General features: G+C 35.8%; 1 protein-coding gene across 5 annotated transcripts; it reads right to left on the reverse strand.

Moving 5' to 3' along the window:
- Positions 1-1,227: 1,227 nt before the first annotated feature.
- LOC103319410 (symplekin) lies at positions 1,228-22,258 on the reverse strand. Of its 5 annotated transcripts, none has more exons than XM_008220946.3 (27): positions 21,798-22,258; positions 21,065-21,224; positions 20,226-20,318; positions 19,239-19,341; positions 18,846-19,017; positions 13,270-13,444; positions 11,868-11,996; positions 11,160-11,759; positions 10,411-11,043; positions 9,924-9,992; positions 9,243-9,356; positions 8,916-9,161; positions 7,930-7,977; positions 7,619-7,765; positions 6,902-7,054; positions 6,726-6,788; positions 5,622-5,732; positions 5,374-5,457; positions 5,231-5,278; positions 4,377-4,451; positions 3,857-3,952; positions 3,046-3,126; positions 2,907-2,978; positions 2,747-2,791; positions 2,521-2,604; positions 2,326-2,429; positions 1,228-1,842 (listed from the first exon to the last, which is right to left on the reverse strand). In XM_008220946.3, the coding sequence occupies exons 1-27, from the start codon at positions 22,001-22,003 to the stop codon at positions 1,725-1,727; spliced, it is 4,029 nt and encodes a 1,342-aa protein (XP_008219168.3). In that variant the 5' UTR covers positions 22,004-22,258; the 3' UTR covers positions 1,228-1,724. The 5 variants fall into 5 exon arrangements, 3 of the variants coding, with proteins under 3 accessions (XP_008219168.3, XP_088900487.1, XP_088900488.1); XR_016123525.1 differs by having other exon boundaries at positions 1,503-1,842; positions 5,393-5,457; XR_016123524.1 differs by having other exon boundaries at positions 1,503-1,842; positions 4,377-4,500.
- Positions 22,259-22,377: the final 119 nt, after the last annotated feature.

Below are 22,377 nucleotides of genomic sequence, written 5' to 3' on the forward strand. Positions count from 1 at the left end.
GGGAACACAGTTATTATTTGAAGTTGATGGGTTGAATGAATCAACCGAACCTTCTTGCTTCCGGTCATTTAAAAAAAAAAAAAATGAAGTACGAGCGAGAACAAGTCCGGGTCTTACATAGTCAACATCTTGAATACATTCTGCTCACAATTGAAAAAAAAATTAATCACATGGTCTCTCTCTTTGATTTAAATTAAGTTTGTCAAACGAAGCTAATAACCCCATGTGAAATAATGGTGTGCCAAATCTCTGCTTTTTGGGTAACTTCAAAAATTCAGGTAAACAACAGTTATTGAATTAGAGTCTAATTTGCCAAATATTCAAGATAAACACAGCGCAAACCAAACATGATTAAGACAAACATGAAACAGGTCGTGTCCTGAGTGTGATAGACACGTATACAGGTACTATGCATTATTTTTCTTTAAGAAAAGGGAAAAGTTCTCTTTCAACGACCAAATTTGATTGATGGTCAAGCACGCATTAATGATAAAATGATTAATACACAATTTTTTCTTGAATTAAATTTTTTTAATAAATACATTAACGATAATAAAGCAAATCAAGAAATAATTAATAAAACAAATCAAAGTTTAATTCATTTTAATTCGACTGTAATACAGACACTTTCTAATGGTAAATATTAGTAAAAAGAATACTTTTTGTGACTTGAGTTTTAATTTTATTTTTATAAAATACAAACTAGCGCATAAAAGGATGTGGAAGAACTCAACCAACTGAGCTATGTCTAACTTATCTATTTTATTCTCATTAGGTGCCTCTCCTAAACCACCTAGTTGCAATTAATGAATCTTCACCATACACAAAACAACCTTACAGAGAACAAGCTCGGCCTCTCTCCTCTCTCACGATCTCTCTCCATTTCTTTCTCTACTCCCTTTTTCCTCCTTCTCCTTCATCTCCAACATCCACTGTGGATGACAAGGTCTCCGGCCAACAAGAGGGTCCAATGAGGAAGGGATGAGGGAGAAAAAAGAGATAGAGAGACAAAGGGAAGGGTATACGCAAACTAGCCCATATCAGCTTTGGATTAGAGGATAAGCAAGCTATCCGCTCTCCGAAAAAAAAAATATTAGTCTTATTAGTGGTGCTAGGAAGAAGGTGAATTTTTTTAGTGAGGAGGCTAAATCATTCCTTCCATTGCTTAATCCATTTTCAGTGCGCGTCTTATGGAAATAATTATGATTGGGAAAAGAAACGACAAAAGAAATCAAAAGAAATATGAACTAAAAAAAGCTCGAGGAAAATTCAACTATAATTTACAGGGACCTGTTAATGAGCTGGACCTTGCTTTCAGCAGCTAACCACCCAAAACAAAACTGTTAACTACATCTGCCCTCAGATTAGATTGGAACTTGGAAGAACCAAAATTTACAAGGACAAAATACAAATACATATAATTTTGAAAAATCAATTATGGTACATTTCACAGAGCAGTAGATGAGCGGTTAGGATGCATATCTTCAATGGCAATTCCTCTCTTTCTTTTTTTCTTTTTTCTTTTTTGCATGACTCGCAATTTCTGAAGAATTGATATTTCCATCTGCAGTCGGACTGAAACTTATCTTAGGTCACCAAACAACAGCCCCAAGCGATAAGCCGCGATGTGTGTGGCCGTTCGCACAATTATGGCTCTCTAATTATCAATGTCCCGATTTGTACTATACATAGCTGGTCAATTCCCAGAGTCCGAATGCTATTTATCACGTCGGAGTTGCTCCATGAACTGATGAATTCGTGTCTGTAGGGTGAAACGATGATGGCAAATGCGGTTGCTGTAAATGTGTTTCATTTGCAAGACCAAGAATTGCAAGTGTCGGTCTGCCAAAACACATGCAATAAGCTTTAAACAGAAGAAAGAAACTGCCATCCCCAGTGCATATGGAAAAGCAAAATAGAGGAGAACGGACTAAACAACAATTATGGTAAACACCGGAATAATACTGCAGTTAAAGTCAAAAGGGGAAGAAAAAAAAAAAGAGTGAATTCTACAGTCTAGAATGTTCTTCTCAAGAAGAAAAATACTATAAACCTGTTCAATCAAAATAATAACTCAGAAGCCTACGAATGCATTATGAATCACTGAAGCAATTGCAAATATTAAAGTCAAACAGATGTTTCACAGTTTCATAGTCAAACTTCACTTCCGACAATTTGTATAGACCGGACATGTCAGACAAAGGGGTTGAGTTTCAATGAAAAACCATAGACCATGCTCTTTCAAGTTTAATCTATAGTAGCCTAAAAAAAATTGAAAACAATCTCCGCAGAATAAAGTGGGTGGTCAATCAGATTGCACAATACCTAGGGAGTGAAGCTTTTACACTAGGCTGGCTAGCATAAGCAGCAATGGGACCTCTGAGGTTCGCATATTTGTTCAAAGCACTTTCAAGTTGTGGGGGTGGTAACTGCAAGGAAAAAACAGGCAAAGAAAGCTGTGACTAAAATCACCAACAGACAGCAAGGGAAAGTTCTCCATATAAATAGACAATGTGATACCTGTAACAATACACGGAAAGAATGTGGCTGTGTCTGAGATGCACATTTCAAGAAGCCAACCCACAGTTTTGGCATTCTCCACACCTGCAGTCAAGATTGCATATAAAATATCAGTTGTCCCCTAGCCATGCTAATTACGAGTACTGACACATCAACCTGAAAGATCACATACAAGCCAAAATAACACAGATACATAATGGTAATTCTAACCCCCCAGTACACATACCTGTTTACTCACAAGTTTGGAAAGTATTTCCATTACAAAATCAACCTGAATAGAACAAAGGCATGAAACCGTGTATTTACATAAATATGGAAATCAGGACAATAACGGAAAAAAGAAAAAAAGAATAAAACGAAAAGGAAAATGAAGGAAAGAAAGTTACCAGTGAAGGAAAAGCATCAATTGCCTGAATAACTGTCCGCATAAAGAGAAGAGGAAGAGGAGTTTGATCAACCTGAAAAACAAATCAGTTAACTAAATACTATATGAAGGACAAATATTGACAGATGATATATGCATACCATCTGATTCAGGGCCTTTGCCAAGACTTGCTGTGTGAAAACTGTGCGTTGCTCAAAACAAGCTGAGCAAGCATCTGTTATCTGCAAAAAAAAAGACAAGCATACAAAACTGTTAATAATGATACAAGGCGCATGATACAAAAGGAGCAACCATACTATCACCACCAAATCATGGCATAGCCACCAAAAAAGGCGATATAAAGTATTGTCAGGTAAAGTACATAAAAAAATTAAAAATGGAGGGTTCATTGAGTTGTGTAGAAGTACAATGAGATACGTGCCACAATAATAATATTATTTATTATTGAGTTGACAAGGCAGAAAATTAAACCCTGCCAGTGGGATGCACCTTGGCAAGACAAATTGAAGGGATGTGCCTTGATCAGAGTTATTGCAAAACTCAAGATTAGTTCAACCTCAATCTGATCCATCCCAATTTGTTTGAGCTTTTATTCCATCCGAGTTGTACTTATTACAAAAAAGTACATCCCCGATATACATTGCGAAGAAGATTAATATATAAAGTACAACATAAACCTATGTTTGGGCAGAGCTATTTTCCTAAGGTTGGAATGTGGGAAACAACAAATTGATCAAGGCCTGTATTTTCGTCCAAATTGATCAAAACGTACTACCGAATGACTATAACCATTATATTATGTGAATTTTGGGTATACAACTACTTGTGAAACATTGGATAGAATATAGGACCAGATGGCACATTGTAAGCAAATAAGTGGTAGTTCATAGATCATCCAACTGTCTACTCTATAACAGTTTATTGAACGGAAAATAATCAATAAGTGCGTGCCTTCTTAAGTGCGAGACCATCTTTCTCGGGAACAATTCCATGGATGGAAACCAAAACTTCCGCGGGTGTTAAAGCTGGACCTGTATGAGCTGAGCCCTGCAATTGATAGGATATAAACTTAGTAACTACACATACAAGTACTTCAGCAGTTCACGAAGTCAAGAGTATATGATTCTACCCATTGTTTGAATAGCTTTACTTCAGAATTTCTCAACATCCTACATATTTATATACACCTTGTATCCTTTGCAAATCTCAAATTCATAAGATAAAAAACTTAAGTCTGATTTTCCTTTATAACATCTGAATGTGATGTAATTTTTTTTTTTTATAAAAAAAATCTGAAATGTGAAAGGAAATCAATTTTTTATATATAGTTGTAGGTGTCCATATCAAGGACATATAAAACAGTGTTATACATTAATAAAAACAAAAAGTGTTATACATCTGTATATAAATACACAACACACACTGCGCAATTAGCATTTGTGTGAAATCAGACACTGAAAACTGCATGTACCTGTAGTATGTGAGCAAGTGCTGTCTGGAATTTTTCTAATGGAAGAGCGACAAGCCGAGGGAATATAGGTAAAACCTGGTCCCATTAAATGATTACACAGCCATAAGGATACATCTATATGAAACTAACATAACAGCATAAAATAATTCAGTACTGATGTTACCCTTTTTTATTTAACGCAAAATGCGTGATACCGTTTCATGGACTAATAAAACATGCTAAAGAAAGGAACACTATAACACAATAATAAAACTAGCTTCTCATGAATCAAAACAAAATTGGAATTCGTTTCTGTTTTTTTTATACTTCAGATCTTAGTAACATGCATTTTCCTCTCGCTTGTGCCACGAGGGCATAACTAAGGTTGAAATCATAATGAAGATAATATGTACCACTCTTTATATTAATAAAGTTTTTTCTTTTACTTTATCTAATTCATGTTTCTTAACTAACTTTTAATATTACGCAATGTAATTATCTTTTTAAGCATGCATACAACATGATGGAGAAAGCTTAATCTTTATTGTAACATGTTCTGTAGTGTGATGTGTTATGCATAAGTTTCTATGGTGTTAAAATGTTTTCTTCACGTTCAGGTTGGTTACTTCGTAATTTCTTCATACTTTGTTAAAAAGAAAAGGTAAAACATTAATCAATGAATGAGTCTGGGCATATATTTGGACACAATAAGTTAAAGGGTTGTCCATTGTGTTCGGGTTTAGGATAGTTTCACACAATACAAACATACTAAAACACAAAATGTTCCCCAGTTGAAACAGCTTAATTTTTGGGAACAGTGATAAAACAAGAACACTACATATCATTTGAGGAGTACTAGAGGAGGAGAAACAAACCTCATTTTTAGAAAGTGCAGACAGCATTGGAATAAGAATTGTGACATCCTACAAATATCCAACTCAGGTTTAATCATAAAAATGGTAATAAAAAAGAGATGTAACTACTGATCAAAAGAAGAAGCTTTAGTTATTTGGAAAACCTTTAATTTAGTTTCATACAAATGCTTAACGGTGGCTATCAGATCAGACGAAGGTGATGTCTCCTGGGTCAATATTTGCAGAACCTTGCCATATTAAGGAAAAAAAAAAAACATAAAAAACCATAAGCATTATATGTGGGCATCAAATCTATACATAAAAACAAAACCATATTAACAAGAAAAAAACAAACAAATAAAAGCTTCAAAATTAAAAACACTCGAAATAAAACAGGAAATACAGCACTCACCAGCATCAAAAGATTCTCACTTCCTTGCGGTGGATCAGATATAATATTTAACAATTCGGAATAAGATGACCCTAAGGCCCTTATAAGAATGGGAATATGGCGATGAAAAGCCTGCATCATTTCAAAGGTAAACAAAGGATTTAAATGCATGCCATTAGCAATTACACATGATTAGGAAACAGTTGCATGGAAAATCATTTCTCACATGAGGCATATTGTCATGGAATATAATTTCATCTACAATATGCAAGCACTTGGAAATCTAAAAAGGAAATTTAGCATGAGCTCAGGAAATTTAGCAAAGGAAAACCCAAAATCGCAGGAATACACCTCAAGTATATATTGGTTTGCATTTAGTACAAGACAGTACTGAATTGTTTATAGCTCCCAATAATTGGAAGGGCAGGCGCAGGAGCAATGATTGTATAACCTGAACATTGATTGTCTAACCTTAGTGGCATGGGATGTTCGCCTAAAAATGATTGACAACCTTAGAGGATCAACACAAGAACAAACCTAGTCCAAACACTGATATATATACTGCACAACTAATTTAATTTTTTAACCTAGAAATCAAACTACACTATTATTACAATGTATAGGTCTGCTTCTGTTAATTAACATAAGACTCAACTGAATCTGATGTAAGTCTGTAATATGTAAGGAATGGCAATGTTGCGTCCTTGCGTCAGCTTAGGGCAACATTGTTGGGCCAGAATTCTATCAACTTAAGCTTTTGAATGATCATTTCAGTCATATATACATCACATGCAGAGTTGGTTTATCTGAAGGTCTGACTCAAACCAGCCTGACTACAAGGACAATTGAAATATAATGACCCAAACCAGCACAAAGATACTAAATTCAATGACAGGTTCTTAGTTTGAATGACTGTCACACTTATTTCAGTATGGTAGACTCTTTTTACATGATAACCTCTCAGGAAGAAAATGTGGCTAACAGTTGCAGCGCCATCACAGAGTTCATGCATTAAGTAGTCCGCTTACATGGAAAGATACCATAATAGACAAAACATAACAACTCATCTAACATGCTATCAATTACTACAAATATATATGTCAACAGAATCAACGAAAGTTTCACCTGCTTTACAGCTTTCGGGGCATGTCCATAAGTATTAAATACAAGTTGAATAAGAATAGGTTTCTGCGAGTATAAAAAATAAAATAAAAAGAACCTAAGTTAGTGTCGCCTAAAAAAAAGAACCAATTATGAAAAGTCGCTAATTAATTACCAGTCATGAGAAATCAAAGGCAAACCTTTATACATAAAGCAAAAAACAAAGAAATGAGTCGTTGAACTTCAGGAAATGACATGGTTGATAGTGCTTGGTCCTTTCTTGAGGAATCATTTTCAGAATTTCCAGACTCCGAAACTTCAAAATCACTAATAGATGTTTCTTGACTTTCGAGCTGAAAATGATTGCGAAGGAGGAAGAGATGAGATTAAAGTAGATGTTAAATGCAGAAGCTATCCCCCATAAAATACTGTAGATGCTAATCTCAACTAATTCAAAAGGGTAACTTAAAAGGTGGACATTTAGTAAGGGAATCCCCATAAACTAAAGAGATAATAAAAGCAGCCATCAACTAACAAGTATAATCAGGAGAAGACCCTGCAGAAGTTACTATGTCAAGAATGCCATACAAATGAGTTACAAAGATGCCATTAGTCTTAGAAAACAAAGCCATAGAATTTGAGAGAAGACAACTCAGAAATTTTGGCATATCAGCTGACAAAATCATAAAATATTTAAGCTTAGAAGATTAAAGGACTTTCAAATGCAAAACTCTCACGATCTATCCAATTGATAAGCTGTTACTGCTATATTGCTGCTGGCATTTCCTAATGAATCATGGCCCACTAGATGAAAAGGAATTAAAAAAAAATTTATCTTCACCATGCAAGATTCTCATGGTTGGTTGCAATTGCATGGACAAGAAAGGAAATAGTAACAGCAACTGAAAGAAGCATACCATCCGTTCTGCTCTTTGCCCAGTGGGCCCCGATTGTGCATGCTCTGTACCAGATGGAGATTGTTCAACAGCAGACAGCAACATATTTGTAGCAAATTTCTCAATAATTTCTGATATGTAACTCAACTGGTAAAGTTTGTTTGCCACCTATAGAACACAAACAAAAGACCATGTATCAGAAAAATAACTGACTACAATTCTTGCTTTGCAAGACGGACTACAATTTAATTGAAAAAGGGAGCCCTGCCAACATCTTGAAATCAGTATATTAGCAAGACTTGGGGATTCTATTGAACAGTAATATCCCATACCAGCCGGATAGCTTTGGCTCTGATCTCATCTTGTGAATGAACAGCACACTGCCATGAGGAAATATTTGTTTGGGTTATGCATTTTTTAAAATGAAAGAAACACAGATTTGAGTTAAGTATTAAATAGCACAAGAAGCAGACTATAACTAGCAATAGTTTCCATACAACAGATAGGTACATCTACATAAGACTAAAAGCAAGACTGCCTAATTTCCTATTACTGTGAAAATTTTACTCATTTATGCATTAAGCTTGTGTAGTACATCCATGTGAGAATTAAGCTCAAAATTACAACACTCCAAAGAACCTCATTGTAAAACGTTACTTGGTTCTTCTACAGGAGCTACAGAGAAATAAATATTTTTTGGATCCAAATATCTCACTGTTTTTGCATATCTTTTAGTGGATAAGGATCCACAATGAAAATTGGCCATACTAGCTCCCTGCTTATGATTAATGCAGGAATCAATCGTAACTCCCTAATCTCTGGTATAACCCTCAACACTGCAAGCAGGCTAGCTAGAACCTTGAAATATTACCATTGCTGGTTTTACAAAGCAAAAGGCTAGCACATAACAGTCAGCTAGCAAATATCACTTTTACAATCTGTCTTCTTTAAACCTTCCTAGGCAGAATGCTAAATTGTCAAACATCCAACATTGTCAGCTCTACAGACAATCTAGCCTGTTCGCTTTTATTAAAGTCCTCATAATAATATTATAACCCTGTGAATGCAAGAAATGCTAGATCTGGTTCGTAAAATTCATTTGATAGCCATTAAACATCCATTCATGCAAACATGCAGAACAATTCCTCCTCCTCCTCGACGCCTGGATCAACAAAAATGAAGTTCTTTTTGGAGATTCTTAGCATTTCTATATTGCCTTGTATGTTAGAGAGAACCATATACAACAACAGATCACCATTACCTACAGATAGATCAAAGTATTTAACAATTTGATTGTTAAAAGTTCAGCCCAAGTTACCTTCAAAGTGATGTCTAAGCAGCTTTGTCGATAATGTGGCCTCCCCAAAATTAAACTCCAAACAGCACCAAGGCCCTGAGTGACACGCTCAACGTCACGAATATCTTTTCCATGTTTATCAATAACATCAGAATTGCATAGATCATCTAATAGTTTCAAAGTTGAGTCGGGCAGAATTGGAACTTCACCAAGAAGTCTACTAAACGACTTGTCTGAGGCTGGAAAGGACTCCAGCAAAGACTTAGCCTGCATTCAAAGATGTAATATATCCACTTCTTACAGAAACAAAAATAAAAACAAGGTACAAAGAGAAAAGCAGGTGCCTACCACTTCCAAGAGGAACTTCTCATATACAGCAGTAGCAAATGAACAGCTTTCAACTGAATCAGATATCCTCAAAGCATGCAGATGGTACAAGACATGCAATACTAGCTCATGGCCCTGAAATCAATTCTTACAAATCAGACTGAATAACATTAAATAACAAACTAAGCTGTTCAGTGTTAATCTGTTTTGTTTAACAGAACAGAGAATTTTGATAGTAATAAACCAGTACAATCAGAGGACAACAAATCCACCACAACACAACAGCAAGAGTTAATCTGTTTTTACCAAAGTGAATGGCTGGTAATACTGAAGAAGATCAGTATCTACAATAGGTTGAAAATGGTCTGCTGTTGAAAATAGTGATACAGACATACCTAGTTCAAAAGCATAATCGTTGAAAAAATTCTTGTGCACCCAAGACAATATGGGATGGACTAACAACGGGAATAATTTGCAAAACCAACTCTTCTTTTTTCAAATCAACGAACCAACATAAAGCTTGCTTTCATCATTATATTACTAACTACTTAGACTTACTAAAAATAATTTACCACACCATCTCAAATACCATATATCTAGCCCATAATAACAGCTATCATCCAGGTCTTACCCAGAGAAAAAACTTCAAGAAAGTAACTGGGAAAACAAACAAGATAACCTGCAATTTCAAGCAATAGATACCTTTTGCTGTTGGTAATCCACAAGGATATGCTTATGCAGCAGTACAACAATTTCATCATCCGCATCAATCTGTGAGATCAAAACATTTACAGATAATTCTGAATATGCTAAAGGTGCCAAACAAAAAAAAATTAACAGAATTCTGCACATGATAATTCAATAATTCAAAAACAGAAATCAATAATTGGAGAGTAGATCTTGGTGAACTGATGCTGAAAGAGTTCAAAGAAAATTTTGGATGATCTTCCAGTGCATTGTCTACTGGCTTAAGAGTTACAGGAAGTTGAATAGTTTTAGGACAATACTTGAAAAGAAATTTATGTGGGTGCTTATTTAGATATCAAAGCCACTCATATTGAGACAAAAAAAGTAAGGCAGTAATGCTAAGAACTCATCACTCAACAAGTATATTAATTTAATCTACTCTGAGAAGAAAACAATTACCAATTTTCATTTGAGTTCAAACAATCATAAGAGTGATCCCTACCTGAGCAACCAATCGAGCAAGTAATGCCAAGCGCATCTGACTGTAATCTGCACCATGCAAATACTTGTATGACTCAATAATTCGTTCAATTGCTAATTTTCCCACACTTCGTTCCTGTTCTTGGGTCAGCTCAACATAAATGGGAAGCTGAGGAAAATCTTGATAAGTATCTTCGGATGCAGATGTGTTTGAAAGAACTGGAGAATGCTGATCAGATTCTAAAAAGGATGAGGTATCAAGGTCCTCATCCTCATCTTTCCCTTCAATATCTGAAAGCTTCGTTGCAATCAGGTCCTCATCAACTGTTTGCACGGGAGAATCTGTGAGATCGGAAGATAAACCGAGCTTCGAAGCAGGGTCAATTTCAACAGGTCCATCCAGAACCTCCTCCTTAGGAGTTAGTTGGCCACTTCCAGAAACCAATTGGCTATCAAAAGTCTTTTCATCACTTTCCGTTTGGAGCATGGGAGTTGCTAAAGGAGTTTCGACAGTGGTCACATTGGGGAGCAGATTAAGCTTATTTAAAGACATTGAGCCATCAAAGTCAGACTGCATAGCAGTAGTATCCTCCATGAGTGTGGATGCCAGTCCAGCAGAAGCTGTTGCACTTCGTGGATCCAAGCGACGAGGATCCTGAAAATGCAACTGAGATTAATTTAAAGTATTTAAAATCCTCAAATTCTTGTAAACTGAATAATTCATAGTAGTAGATACAAGCAAATGAAGACTTGAGATTTATTGAAGTTTACCCTTCGCGGATCTCGCTTGGAATCAGTGGGAAGGCTATTCACATTGGACGCATCAGAAACTGTTAAACTGGTTACAGTTGCTGAAGAGAAAGGCACTTGTTCAGTGAGAACTGGAGACTGCACAGAAGATGTTGGGGAGCCTGCAACAACTTGTGCTGAACTACTTAAAGAACCTATCTGCCGTGGAACTGGAAAATTCCCGAGCCTTGTCAAGGGTGGGGGTATCTTAGGCAAGTGCCTCATATTAGTTATAACAATATCAGCCAACAGATCGGGATGGATATTTGAAATAAGAATTTCAAGTGATTCACCACCTCTTTCTCCCTCACCAAGCAAAGCGCCGATTACAGCAATCATTTGCTCCACAGGGGTCAACTCACCATCTAATACAGGAAGGTCAGAGGACACTCCATTGACAGAAGTGGTGTCCCGCCCAGAAGCATTCATTTGAACTGGCAAAGTTGAATAGGAGTCAGGACCATAACGAATTCGCTTGGAAGGCATCTCGTGATTATTACATGCCTCCTCATTATCCAGAGGAGTAAGTCTTCTCTTTAGCAGGTCCCCGGAAACAGGCAACTGGCTTGATTGTTGATCATCCTGATTATAGGAATTTCAATGAGGCAATGAAAAATAATAATAATATCAGTGATTGGATTCTAGACGTGAAGAATAAACAATAAGCTTTGCAACATGAAATTATTTTACCTTGCCCAACCGAGCATCACGTGAAACACGCTCAGCATTTCTTAACATTTTTTCAACTTGACGGATCACTTGATCAGCCGCATCACCAGCATTCATAGCTCGTAGAGCTCTAAGCAGTCTATCTCTTGACTGCAAATGTAACAGGGACAAACTTGTCATGCATCAGACCAGATAGAAAATACAAATACTTTAACACTTTTGCACTTTATCTTTTTTTTAACAGAATGTGACCATATCCATGCCCATTCTCGTCCTGTGCAAAAATTAACTTTCAAGATTGCAAAAGATCCACTTCCAAGGAAAAAGAAAACACGAAATTAAGGGAAGTTTTGATATTATATCAAGATATGATTTTGGCTTTATTGTGACATGATGACTAAAAAATTTAAGACGACATCAATATCACCTGTTAAATAGGCCCCAAAAGATGGTCTCCCAAAAAAAAAGGCCCAAAAGAAAGAAAACTGAAATTCACATTTACAATTTGTTTTGAAACTCTAGTTAGAAGAGATAATCTATGATATAAAAGAAGAGAAACTATGTGTAAGAAAATAAGAGAGGAGATCAATAATTTATCTCACTTTAGCTTTAGATGGATACAACAAAATGAAGGAAACGTAAATTAGAGATATTTTTAAGAGTATCCAAAAAACAAACTCCTAATTCTCATTTCTCTCCAAATCTCTCCCCTTTTGGAGTTGGAGAGAATGAAAGTGGGCAGGATAAAATACTAGGCTAAAAAATTATGTTCTCTTCTCTCTATGCTTGGCCATGTTATCTCTTCTTACCCAACCCAAACAAACTTTTCAACGGTTTTTTTATAATGTTAAGGGTGATGGGGTGATGAGATGATCAGTTATGGGATCGTATTAGGTTTTGGGCATCTACGTCTTCAGAGTTTAGGGAGTTTACCTTTTATTTAACACATTTGGATTGGAAAGCAGTAGTATCGTAGAGATAAAGTTTTTCATGTGAAATGTGGTAGGGCGGTGTCTTAGTTGTAAGGCTATGGTTGTTGTACATTTGGTGGATGTCTTGTTCACCGATTTGTGACTTGGTTCTAATTTCTCTATTTTGTTTTTAAGAATACAGAGTCGGGCTTTCTGGTTTTCTTGATAAAATTATGGTTTCTTACAAAAAAGAAAAACAAAGAAGCTATATCAATCAACTGAAACTAATTCTTTGCTGCATGATCTATAGGCTACATGATACACAAATGCAGAGCTAAAAGAATCAAATACTCCATAAATTGTAAGCCTGCAGTAATTCGTCTGGTTAAATCACACAATCCAGGATTAGAAATTCCATGGAGAAAGAAGGATCTGAAGGGACGCAATTACACTAATGACCGGTCAGAACCACAAAAACATACAAAATATTAAGAAATTATAAAAACTTTTACCTCTACAATGACTAGGTTAGTGCACCTAAGGAATCCCAAGAATGCAGTTCTTAAAGAATACTGGATGCTGGCAGCATGGCGTCCTTTCACAATCTCAAAGTTTGGATCAAAATCTAATAGTGCAGAAAGAATGGTATTGTAATGAACCGGCCTCTTCCTTGCAATGGCTGCAAGACTGTCAAGCAAAAGAAACATTTTAGAGGAAAAGCACTTACTAATAAGAAGTAAGAAGAAAAGTGACACTTTAAGCAGATCTAGACATGAAAGCTAAATAGCAAAACGCAACTAAAGGTCAGGTTGTAGAAAAATATATACATGTTTGTATATTATTTTATATTTTTATATATATTAAATATATATGTAATATACATGCGTTATACATAGGTCACCACAAGCAGAAGAAAATAAGGTTTGAGCTTGCACAAATAGCTAGACATGCTAACAAATTAGAAAACAAAAAGTTTTGCAGTAACAAATGCATGCTTTCACCAGAAAAACTAACCACTTCCAGGAAATGAACATGAAGACTAGCAAAGCTAACCCAGAAGGAGTCTTTACAAAAGCACTACAAATTATCTCAACCATGTGCATACAGAAACACAGAGAGAGAGAGAGAGACAGAGAGACAGAGGAGATGATCGAACAGGGAATGAAAAGCTGCAGTAGTGGGGGGAAGAAAACAAGGCAAAACCGGATTGTGAAGGATATAAGAGGCAAAAGATGCATTTTCTTGCTTTCTGAATGCATGTATAGTGTGGTGGACAATCATCAAGAGCAAGATACTCTGATGTCATCAGAGTGAGGTCCACAGGGTTGAGAGAAAGTAGTGCACCTATTCTTCACAGCTTAATAACAAACCAGATATCATAGAATTCTCTACACACGTAAGATGTCAATAGAAATTTTTTTCTGTACATCTAGTAACTTCCAGTGGTCCATCACGTCCTCGCTGACTTGATTGAACCATATGTCTTGATTCTACTTGTTTGCTTACAACCTACATAGATGACTTTGTTCAACCAAGGCATTGCTCCTAAAATGTCTTAAGCAGGTTAAATATGTTGTCTATTTTTTTGGTCTTACACATATAAATAAAACCTCAGTTTCCTGTGGCAATTAGATTAATGCAAACAATTGAAGCCAAAAACTTCATCTCTCATAGCATGAGGGTCATGCATACATCTGCCAGAAGCAAAATGCATCATCTAACAATCTGAAAGCTAAATGTGTGGGAATCACAGCAGACAAGAAGACTTCGTAAATGCTTGCCAGAGTAAATTAAGAACTACAGAGAAGGAAATGAAGGAAAAGCTAGGAAAAAAACTGCAACGGAACAATGAAGAACATGCAACTGAATAACTTATCAACCACACCATTAAGCCACATAATTAAGTTAGGTTCTAGATAAAAATAATACACAAGATTTTTCCATCCAGGATTAACCAAGAGGATGATACCTCTGCAGCACAGCTACCGAGAACGAAAGTATAGATTCTACTTTTGTCTTCAACAATCTATCATATGGACGTTCATAAACTTAGTTTAAATGCTAACTATGCAATGGGCATTCCACTCGTTATTCATTTTGCTTTCTATATAGGTGTCCCAGTTATATCCTTCTTACCATACTTTTGATATCATTTCCTCTTGTTAGCTTGGCAAGGGACTCCAAAAGACAGGTTCAGGTAACTTATGGGTGAAAAGCATACATAATACCAAAAGCTTCGGGCCACTTTATGAAACCAAGAAAGCATCTCCTTGGACACTCAGGGATATATAGCCCTACTAACTAAGCAAATAAGAAAAGTCGTGGACATGAAATGAGTACATATACTAGCGTAGATACACACCTTCATGATTAAGGATGAGAGGGTAAAATAGAACAAAATGTATCATGATTAAGATTCTTAGACCATATAAATTTTGTCCTTAAACATTGATCAACTGCAGCATAATACTTCATGAGCCTTTTCTGGAACAAGCAAAAACAAGTATAAATAACTGAGATTAACTAAATCTCTACTCCATGACCCCAAAAAAAAAAAAAAAAAAAAACCCTAAATCTCTACTCTTTTCACTTCATTTAGAAATCATCGTTGCTACATCAGAGGTCAATGTGATTAATTAAGTTTACACATCAGGCACACCTATTGAAGTATTTACAAGCATTGGAAAATTTATTCAACGATCCTAATTGAAGAAACGATAGCTTAACTAGGACAAGCAGCACGACAAACAAGGGCAAGCAGACACAACTCTCACTAAGTGGAACCCCTCAGCTCCACACATACTGTTGGCTAACCTAAAAGGAGACTTGGAGTGGCCCAAAAAGAAATTAGAGCAAGTCACATATGAAAGGAAAGATTGATTACTATGCATCATAATGCATCACCAAAACCAACCACCACTACCATCACTACTTCAGTCGCAACCACCTTGGCCACAAGTTGTAAGTAGTCGTGGTCTCGAGTTGACAACAGCCTCAGCTTAACTCATCCACCTAAATCTAAGTAAACAATTAGCAGATACAGCAGTACTGAGTCTTCAGGAAAAAAGTCTGGCACAAACATAAAGTCTACAATACAGCAGTACCACCATCCAGTTTCCGAATTAACAGCTACACTACTGGTAGATTAGCAAACAAATGTATTCTGATTCTAACCAAAACGGAAATATACATCCACATAGAACAATGCATCATATAAATATCTGATGATAATATCTCTATATATTTTGATGATGTTGCAATCGACGTTATTAACATGGTGTGATGTCCATAAAACTATACACTGAAACCAAGTACCACACAATAATACTACACATCATTAGATAAAACAAGTAGCACATAGGCAATCTCTCTTTAATGCTGTGTCGTAACTTGTAAGAAGGGTGAAGAAAAACAGTATCTCCAGATCACAATATGTACCAACATAGGCGTTGCTTCCTACATTTACACAGCATCCAAGAAGAGAAATTTTCATGGAGCAAAAATTCTGCAGCAATAGGCTGTTATATCACATCAACCTGACAAAAATTCTCACATTTCTATGTTAAAAAACTTTTAAGACCATCCACAAACACATGTTTGTTTGCATATTTTCTTAATACTCCCTTGTATGAGATAAACAAGTTTGTTTGAACTTTCTCATTGTCCTTAATCAGATCTCTTTTACGTGTAATAAGAACACGTTTCAAGCTATATATCCAAAACACCAACATTATTAGCACCTTACTTCCCAGACAAGATGACAACACAATATCACATCTAAGTCTAACAAATTTTTTGGCATACATGCTTCCAAGTGCAAAACCTGTCATCAAAGACATTCTTGGATTTTTCCATAGTTTTTATCTTTTGATGGCTCAAGGAATTCCACTATATAGCATGGAAACAGAAACATAACAAAATTCTCATCTATGTGATTCATGTCCCAGGTACTAAGATGATTAGAATAGACTTCATGAAAATGAATGAAAACAATCAACTGTTGAGGCTAAAGCTTGGTTGACAAAGACATGATATAGAAAATTATGGTTACCAGGATAATGATGATGAAAATCTTTTCTACACTGGATTATTTTTCCTTTTCAATATAACTGAAACTCATATGAAACGCCAACAACCAATGTCTCCACTCAACTTCAGAGGCATTTTATTGATTGTAACTGATAGGTATTACTATGAGTCGACAACTCACTCAACTTCCCTGAACTGCAACTCTAAATTGCTCAAATCCATAACCCTCAGCACAATGAAATTAACAAGCAATAAGTGAATAATCTCTGCTGTTTGACCCTTTCAGTCTTCACATATGAAATATATTGGTATTAGAACTGTTAATAAAATCATTTCAAGTTTCAAGTCTAATTAGATGGTCTAGGCGGACGTTTCAATATTAAGGAACCAGGTCCACATCACCTACATTTACAGAAACATGGGATATTACAACAATTTTTATTTGCAATACTCTAAGTAACATAATGTGTATGCATATAACTCCATGTATACAAACCAGTGTTACAAAGAACTCAATATGTGAGATGGAGAACAAACAAAAAAACATATTGAACAAGGTTAAAAAGAAATTTGGATTATTAAATGTGTTAAATGTGTACCAGCTGTTATAAAATAATCAATACATTTTTCAAATAGCTCACACATTATTAGCTGTATGTGCATACAGCCTAGAAACTTAAAACAATGGTAAAGTAAATGGTCTCCCTAACAGTTTACAAACATAAACTGCGTTGCTTGACCACCATGTTTCCCTCAGCACAAGAGATGATCATTTTATCCATCAGTTATCCAATCTTATCACTGATCAATGTTGCTCCAAAGTACCCAAAAAAATTGCAGTTTAACATGTCTAGCCCTGTAACTCCCATTATCTGAACCACCAATGCAGCAGTGTCCAATGCCATTACCTCCTCATAAGAGAGCTGGTCAGCATGCTGCAATAATATCACAAACAAGCAGTTGAACTTGTACTAAAGCTGTTCCCAAGATTCAGTGATCCCTCCATAAATTTAAAGATGGTTAAACTGATGACAAAAAGTATACCGTCTATGTGTTAAATATTTAAGGTCTTCATTCATCTGAAGATATTTAACGGAATCAGTAATGGTGAAGAAACATGATAGCATCACTTTGAATTACAACCAAATACATTCATGTTGCAACTTCTAGTGACTAGTCAACTCTTTGCATGGAAGGAAGATTTTTTTTGGGCCGCCTGGGAGAGGAGGGGAGGAGGAGAATTAAGGCTACAATGATAACCAAAGTGTGCCATTTGACGGAACAAACATATGTGTTTTATATGATTCTGTTTTAGTTTTGTTTCGGATATAAGAACTGCAAGCATGCTTGAAAACTTGGCACAAAATAGATGCATACAGTCATAATGGTAACTATGTTTGAAAAACTTATATGCATTTGTCTTCCTTTTCATCATCCAAAACTTATCGTGTTAAAACAATATATGCCTGATCCATACATTCAGTGACCCACAACCAATAGGCATACAAAAACATTGTAAATTTAAGTTGTATTCAGATAATATGTACTCCATAAACATGTATCCAGAACGAAAGATAGTACAAGCTTTTCATTCTCGATTTGCAAGGGAAATCTACAGAAAATGAAAACTAATGCAAACCCGCAGCTCTCTCATGTTACTGTGGTAAATAACACATAATAGATCCAATAAACTTGAACATTACCGCTTAGGATGAAGGTTTCAATATCCGAATGTTAATTTATTCCTACCTTGCTGATTAAGAATATGAGATTTGGCTACCAAAAGAATATAACAGGTCAAACGCAAAATCAGTCCATACACTGCACTCAATGTTCAACAATCTTTAGATGCCATAAAATTTTATCCTATTTTTTATAGGACATGTTTCATTCTACTTATTTCCCATGTATTTTTCCCTTTAAAGATCCACGTCCATGATAAGAACTCATAGAAGAGAGAAACAGATTTCCCAATCATGAGAATATTATGTAATCACAAAAAATACAGAGCAATAAACAAAATCAACAAAGAACTTACTACCAGCAAGTGAGCACTCACCAATTTACAATGGCAATTGTCACGCAACCAGGGAGGCTACCAGCCGACCGCAACAAATTTAATAGAATGCCAACAGTCCTATTTGCTTCTGACATGAGTATATATGGGTCAAGAATAGGGTGTCCACCAACCAGCCACGAAACATTAAAAGCCCTTTTACTTGCTGTTGTATCTACACAACCAAATTAACACTCAAACCAAACTTCAAAATACATGAAAGCTCAAATTCCATGAGACTGAAAAAGGCATTAGGTAAAAGACAATGCAACTTCCTAAAACCTACACTACACCATCTCAGCAAGACCGTTATTCTGGTGAGACAGTAAGACTGTTTCATGTTCAATTTATTTGAGAAAAGAAAAGAAAAAGGCCATCAAAGTTGGAATGCGGTACCTTCTACAACAGGTTTTTCAGAGCCATTGGCGTCAGAAGTGAATAGCAAAACATATGTTTCCAAGAATTTCAATGCAAGCAGCTTCGTCCCTACATAACCAGGCTACAAAATCAAATTAAAGCAAATTTCAGGTTAGAAAAATATATAGCCAAAAGTTTATTGCATTCAAAATACAAATGTTATACTTTCTTTAGCCGGCACCGATAAAGGAATGAAATGGAAATGCAAGCGGAGGTACAATTGAATTTAAATTTCAAACACATAATTCCTACTATTAAATTCATAGAGCAAAGACCACAAAAATTCAAACAGAAACGAAATCATAGATGTCTATTGTAGTAAAAGCCAGGTCTTCCGTGAGATCAACGAATATTATCCCCCTAAATGATAAACCGAGTAAGCAAATAGGCATGCTATAACAAAGGCCAAGAAGTAGACATTCAAATCCACCAATTCTAGGGCATCCTCCATCTTGGACCCCAACACAGTCACATGTCCTCTCCAGCAGTGCAGACTAGAATTCAGAACTAATCTAACATCTTGATGCACCAATTCATGAGGACTAAATTTTATGCATGATGTCCTTTCCATAAAAAACCACTAAAACATCCCTTAAAACAGCACTCCCATTCCTTCTCATGATCCATACTACCACCATATGATTAAAAGAGAATAAGAATAAGAAAAATTAACAAATAATCTAAATTTTCTTGTTCCATATGAATATTAATTCCAAACACGTAAATAAAATTTCCAGTACTTAAAGAATCTATAGCAGTGTTCTCCTTTTGAAGGTTTCTTCTACAGTAGGAGTCAAATAGAAGTATCATATAGGTTAATTCTATTTAGAGACACATATGACGATATGAGCATACTAAACTATGGTTTCTTTTATTATTCAAGCATGGATATGTGAAGGATACAGATGAGATTTTGTACATTATATTTCAGAATATGCAGACAAACATAAGCAAGTTACCACCTACCTCTAATGCAATAGTGAAAACCGCATCCTTAAACTTGGCCATCCACAACCAAAGTTCTTCAAGCCATATCTCGACTTTACCTCGCCGGTGAAACTAATTAAGACCCATAAGCATTCAAAAAATTTAGAATATGGTTCAAAAAAAGAAGAGCGAACTGTGAATTAAACTAGACTAAGAAATATACAATGCTTCCATCAGATAAGTATTTGAACATATAAAAATACGCTTAGTACGTTACAGATTACTTTTTACCTCTAGCATATAGCTAGAAGGTACTCGCAAACATGAACAATTCTTTTTATTCTAAAAGAATGCACAAAATCTGGGAAAAATTATTTCGTTAAATTTATTCTGGTAAAAATGAATTGCGTTATTTCAAAAGAGGCTTGCTCTTTGGAAGGTCTATCTCTTGTCTGGTATTAACTCGAACCTTTATGAGTGCTGAGCATCATTATCTAGGAGGAGGAAGCTCTTTTCTCTCATTATGTTTATGGAAAGTGGAATACTTTTCTTCTAATTATCAAGGGAAAGTAGGAGGGAAATTGCAAAATAAAAAAACTTATAAAAAGATTAATCAAAACGCACTTGTTCAGTATTACAACCATCTTCAATATAACATGTTAAGTACATACGTGTTTTTCTTTTCTTTTCTTTTCTTTTTTTTGGCTAATATCTGCATATGAGCTGTTGAGTCTGTTGACCTCAAAAAAAAAAAAAAAAAAGTGCATACGTCATTGCATGTTCTATGTTTGTATACGCCTGCAAATTTGTGCGCACATGTATGAGATGCGTGCGTACGGAGATGGACAAACAGACACAGAAAGAGAGAGAGAGGAGACCTGCAATGTCATCTCCTCCAAGACACTAACAAAGAAATTTGTTCCACTAACTATAGATTGCCGTGCAACAATAGAGTCATTGTCCTTCAAAAATTCCAATAAGACAGACATTAGTACAGAAGATTCCTCCATTGCTTTCAATCCAATCTCCTCAACGACCCTGCCAGTCACAAAGAATAATAGATTATAATTAAGCTTGACCTCAAAAAAGAAATTCTAGCCCTTACATATATGACAATCAAGTACGCATGCAACAAGCTTTAATAGCATAATCAGAGGCATAAACCCACAAAAATAATCATGGTGCATTGGCGCTAACAGTTCTAGTCTATTTCTTCTGAGTTATATGACCAACGCTTCTGTTGGAAAGACGACTAGTTAGCATCAGAATAAAAATACTTTGCATAATTCAATAAATTCATTGAGTAACAAAAGACAAACTAAGATTCCTCCTTAAAAAGAAAGAGGCCTATCAAATTTTGGTATAATTGAGCGAATTAACAAAATAAAGATCCAAACTTTAATTTCACTGAACTCGCACACCAAAAACTCCTAACATATAATTGTATCTGCAGAAGGTCACCTACGAAACCAAGTTCAACAGGATAAAACTTTAAATTCCATACAATTCAAGCAAAAAAAGGCCTACAAAGTCAAAAGCAACCATAACATGCTTTCGCAATCAATCGTATTGCACTTGCAAGTTGTAGAATATAGGGTTTCAAGAACTCACTCGATGAGAGATAACCGGACAAGGGTTTCGGGGGAGGACTGGAGCTCGATCAGGTAGGGGAAGAGCTCGGCAGCCACAGATGGATGGATGGATAATAAGATATCTTTGGCCTGCTTTAAAGACGAGAGCTTGACGGCCAAATCGCCATGATTGTTGACCGTGGCGAGGAGAGAAAGAGCTTGGTCGCTGGGAGATGCTCCGGCCATTCTTAGGTGACGACTGTTTAGACTTGAAGCCGGTGGTAAATCAATTTGGCGTCTTAGGGTTTTGAAAAGGGGAAGAGAGGGTTTTGGCGCGGTTGGGGTAGAGAGAGAGAGATAGAGAGAGAAAACTTACAGCCTCCACTCTACAAACAAACCCAAATTTGTGACCTAATCGACTATGGCTAATGGCTAAGCCACTCTGCAACTCCTACCTCATCAACAATGGCAGAACTCTGATACCGATTTTGAACGAGAGACGGCGAGAGGGGAAGGGAAGGGATAGAAAAAGGGGTTTGCTCCTCAAGACGGTGCGTTTCAACTTAAATGAAATAGAGAAGCCTAGTAAATCATACGACGTCGTAATAAAAAAGAAAATT

This window comes from Prunus mume, linkage group LG2 (genome assembly GCF_029339155.1).
Source record: "Prunus mume cultivar Tortuosa linkage group LG2, ASM2933915v1, whole genome shotgun sequence".
NCBI classification, from domain to species: domain Eukaryota; kingdom Viridiplantae; phylum Streptophyta; class Magnoliopsida; order Rosales; family Rosaceae; genus Prunus; species Prunus mume.

What these genes read in the sequence shown, in the direction of transcription:
- LOC103319410 (XM_008220946.3), bottom strand. Translation starts at nt 22,003, where the DNA reads ATGGCCGGAGCATCTCCCAGCGACCAAGCTCTTTCTCTCCTCGCCACG. An exon ending in TTTTTGCTTTATGTATAAAG is followed by an intron (nt 6,789 to 6,901) that starts GTTTGCCTTTGA and finishes TTATACTCGCAG; the next exon opens with AAACCTATTCTTATTCAACT. An exon ending in CAAAGGCCCTGAATCAGATG is followed by an intron (nt 2,979 to 3,045) that starts GTATGCATATAT and finishes TTTGTTTTTCAG; the next exon opens with GTTGATCAAACTCCTCTTCC.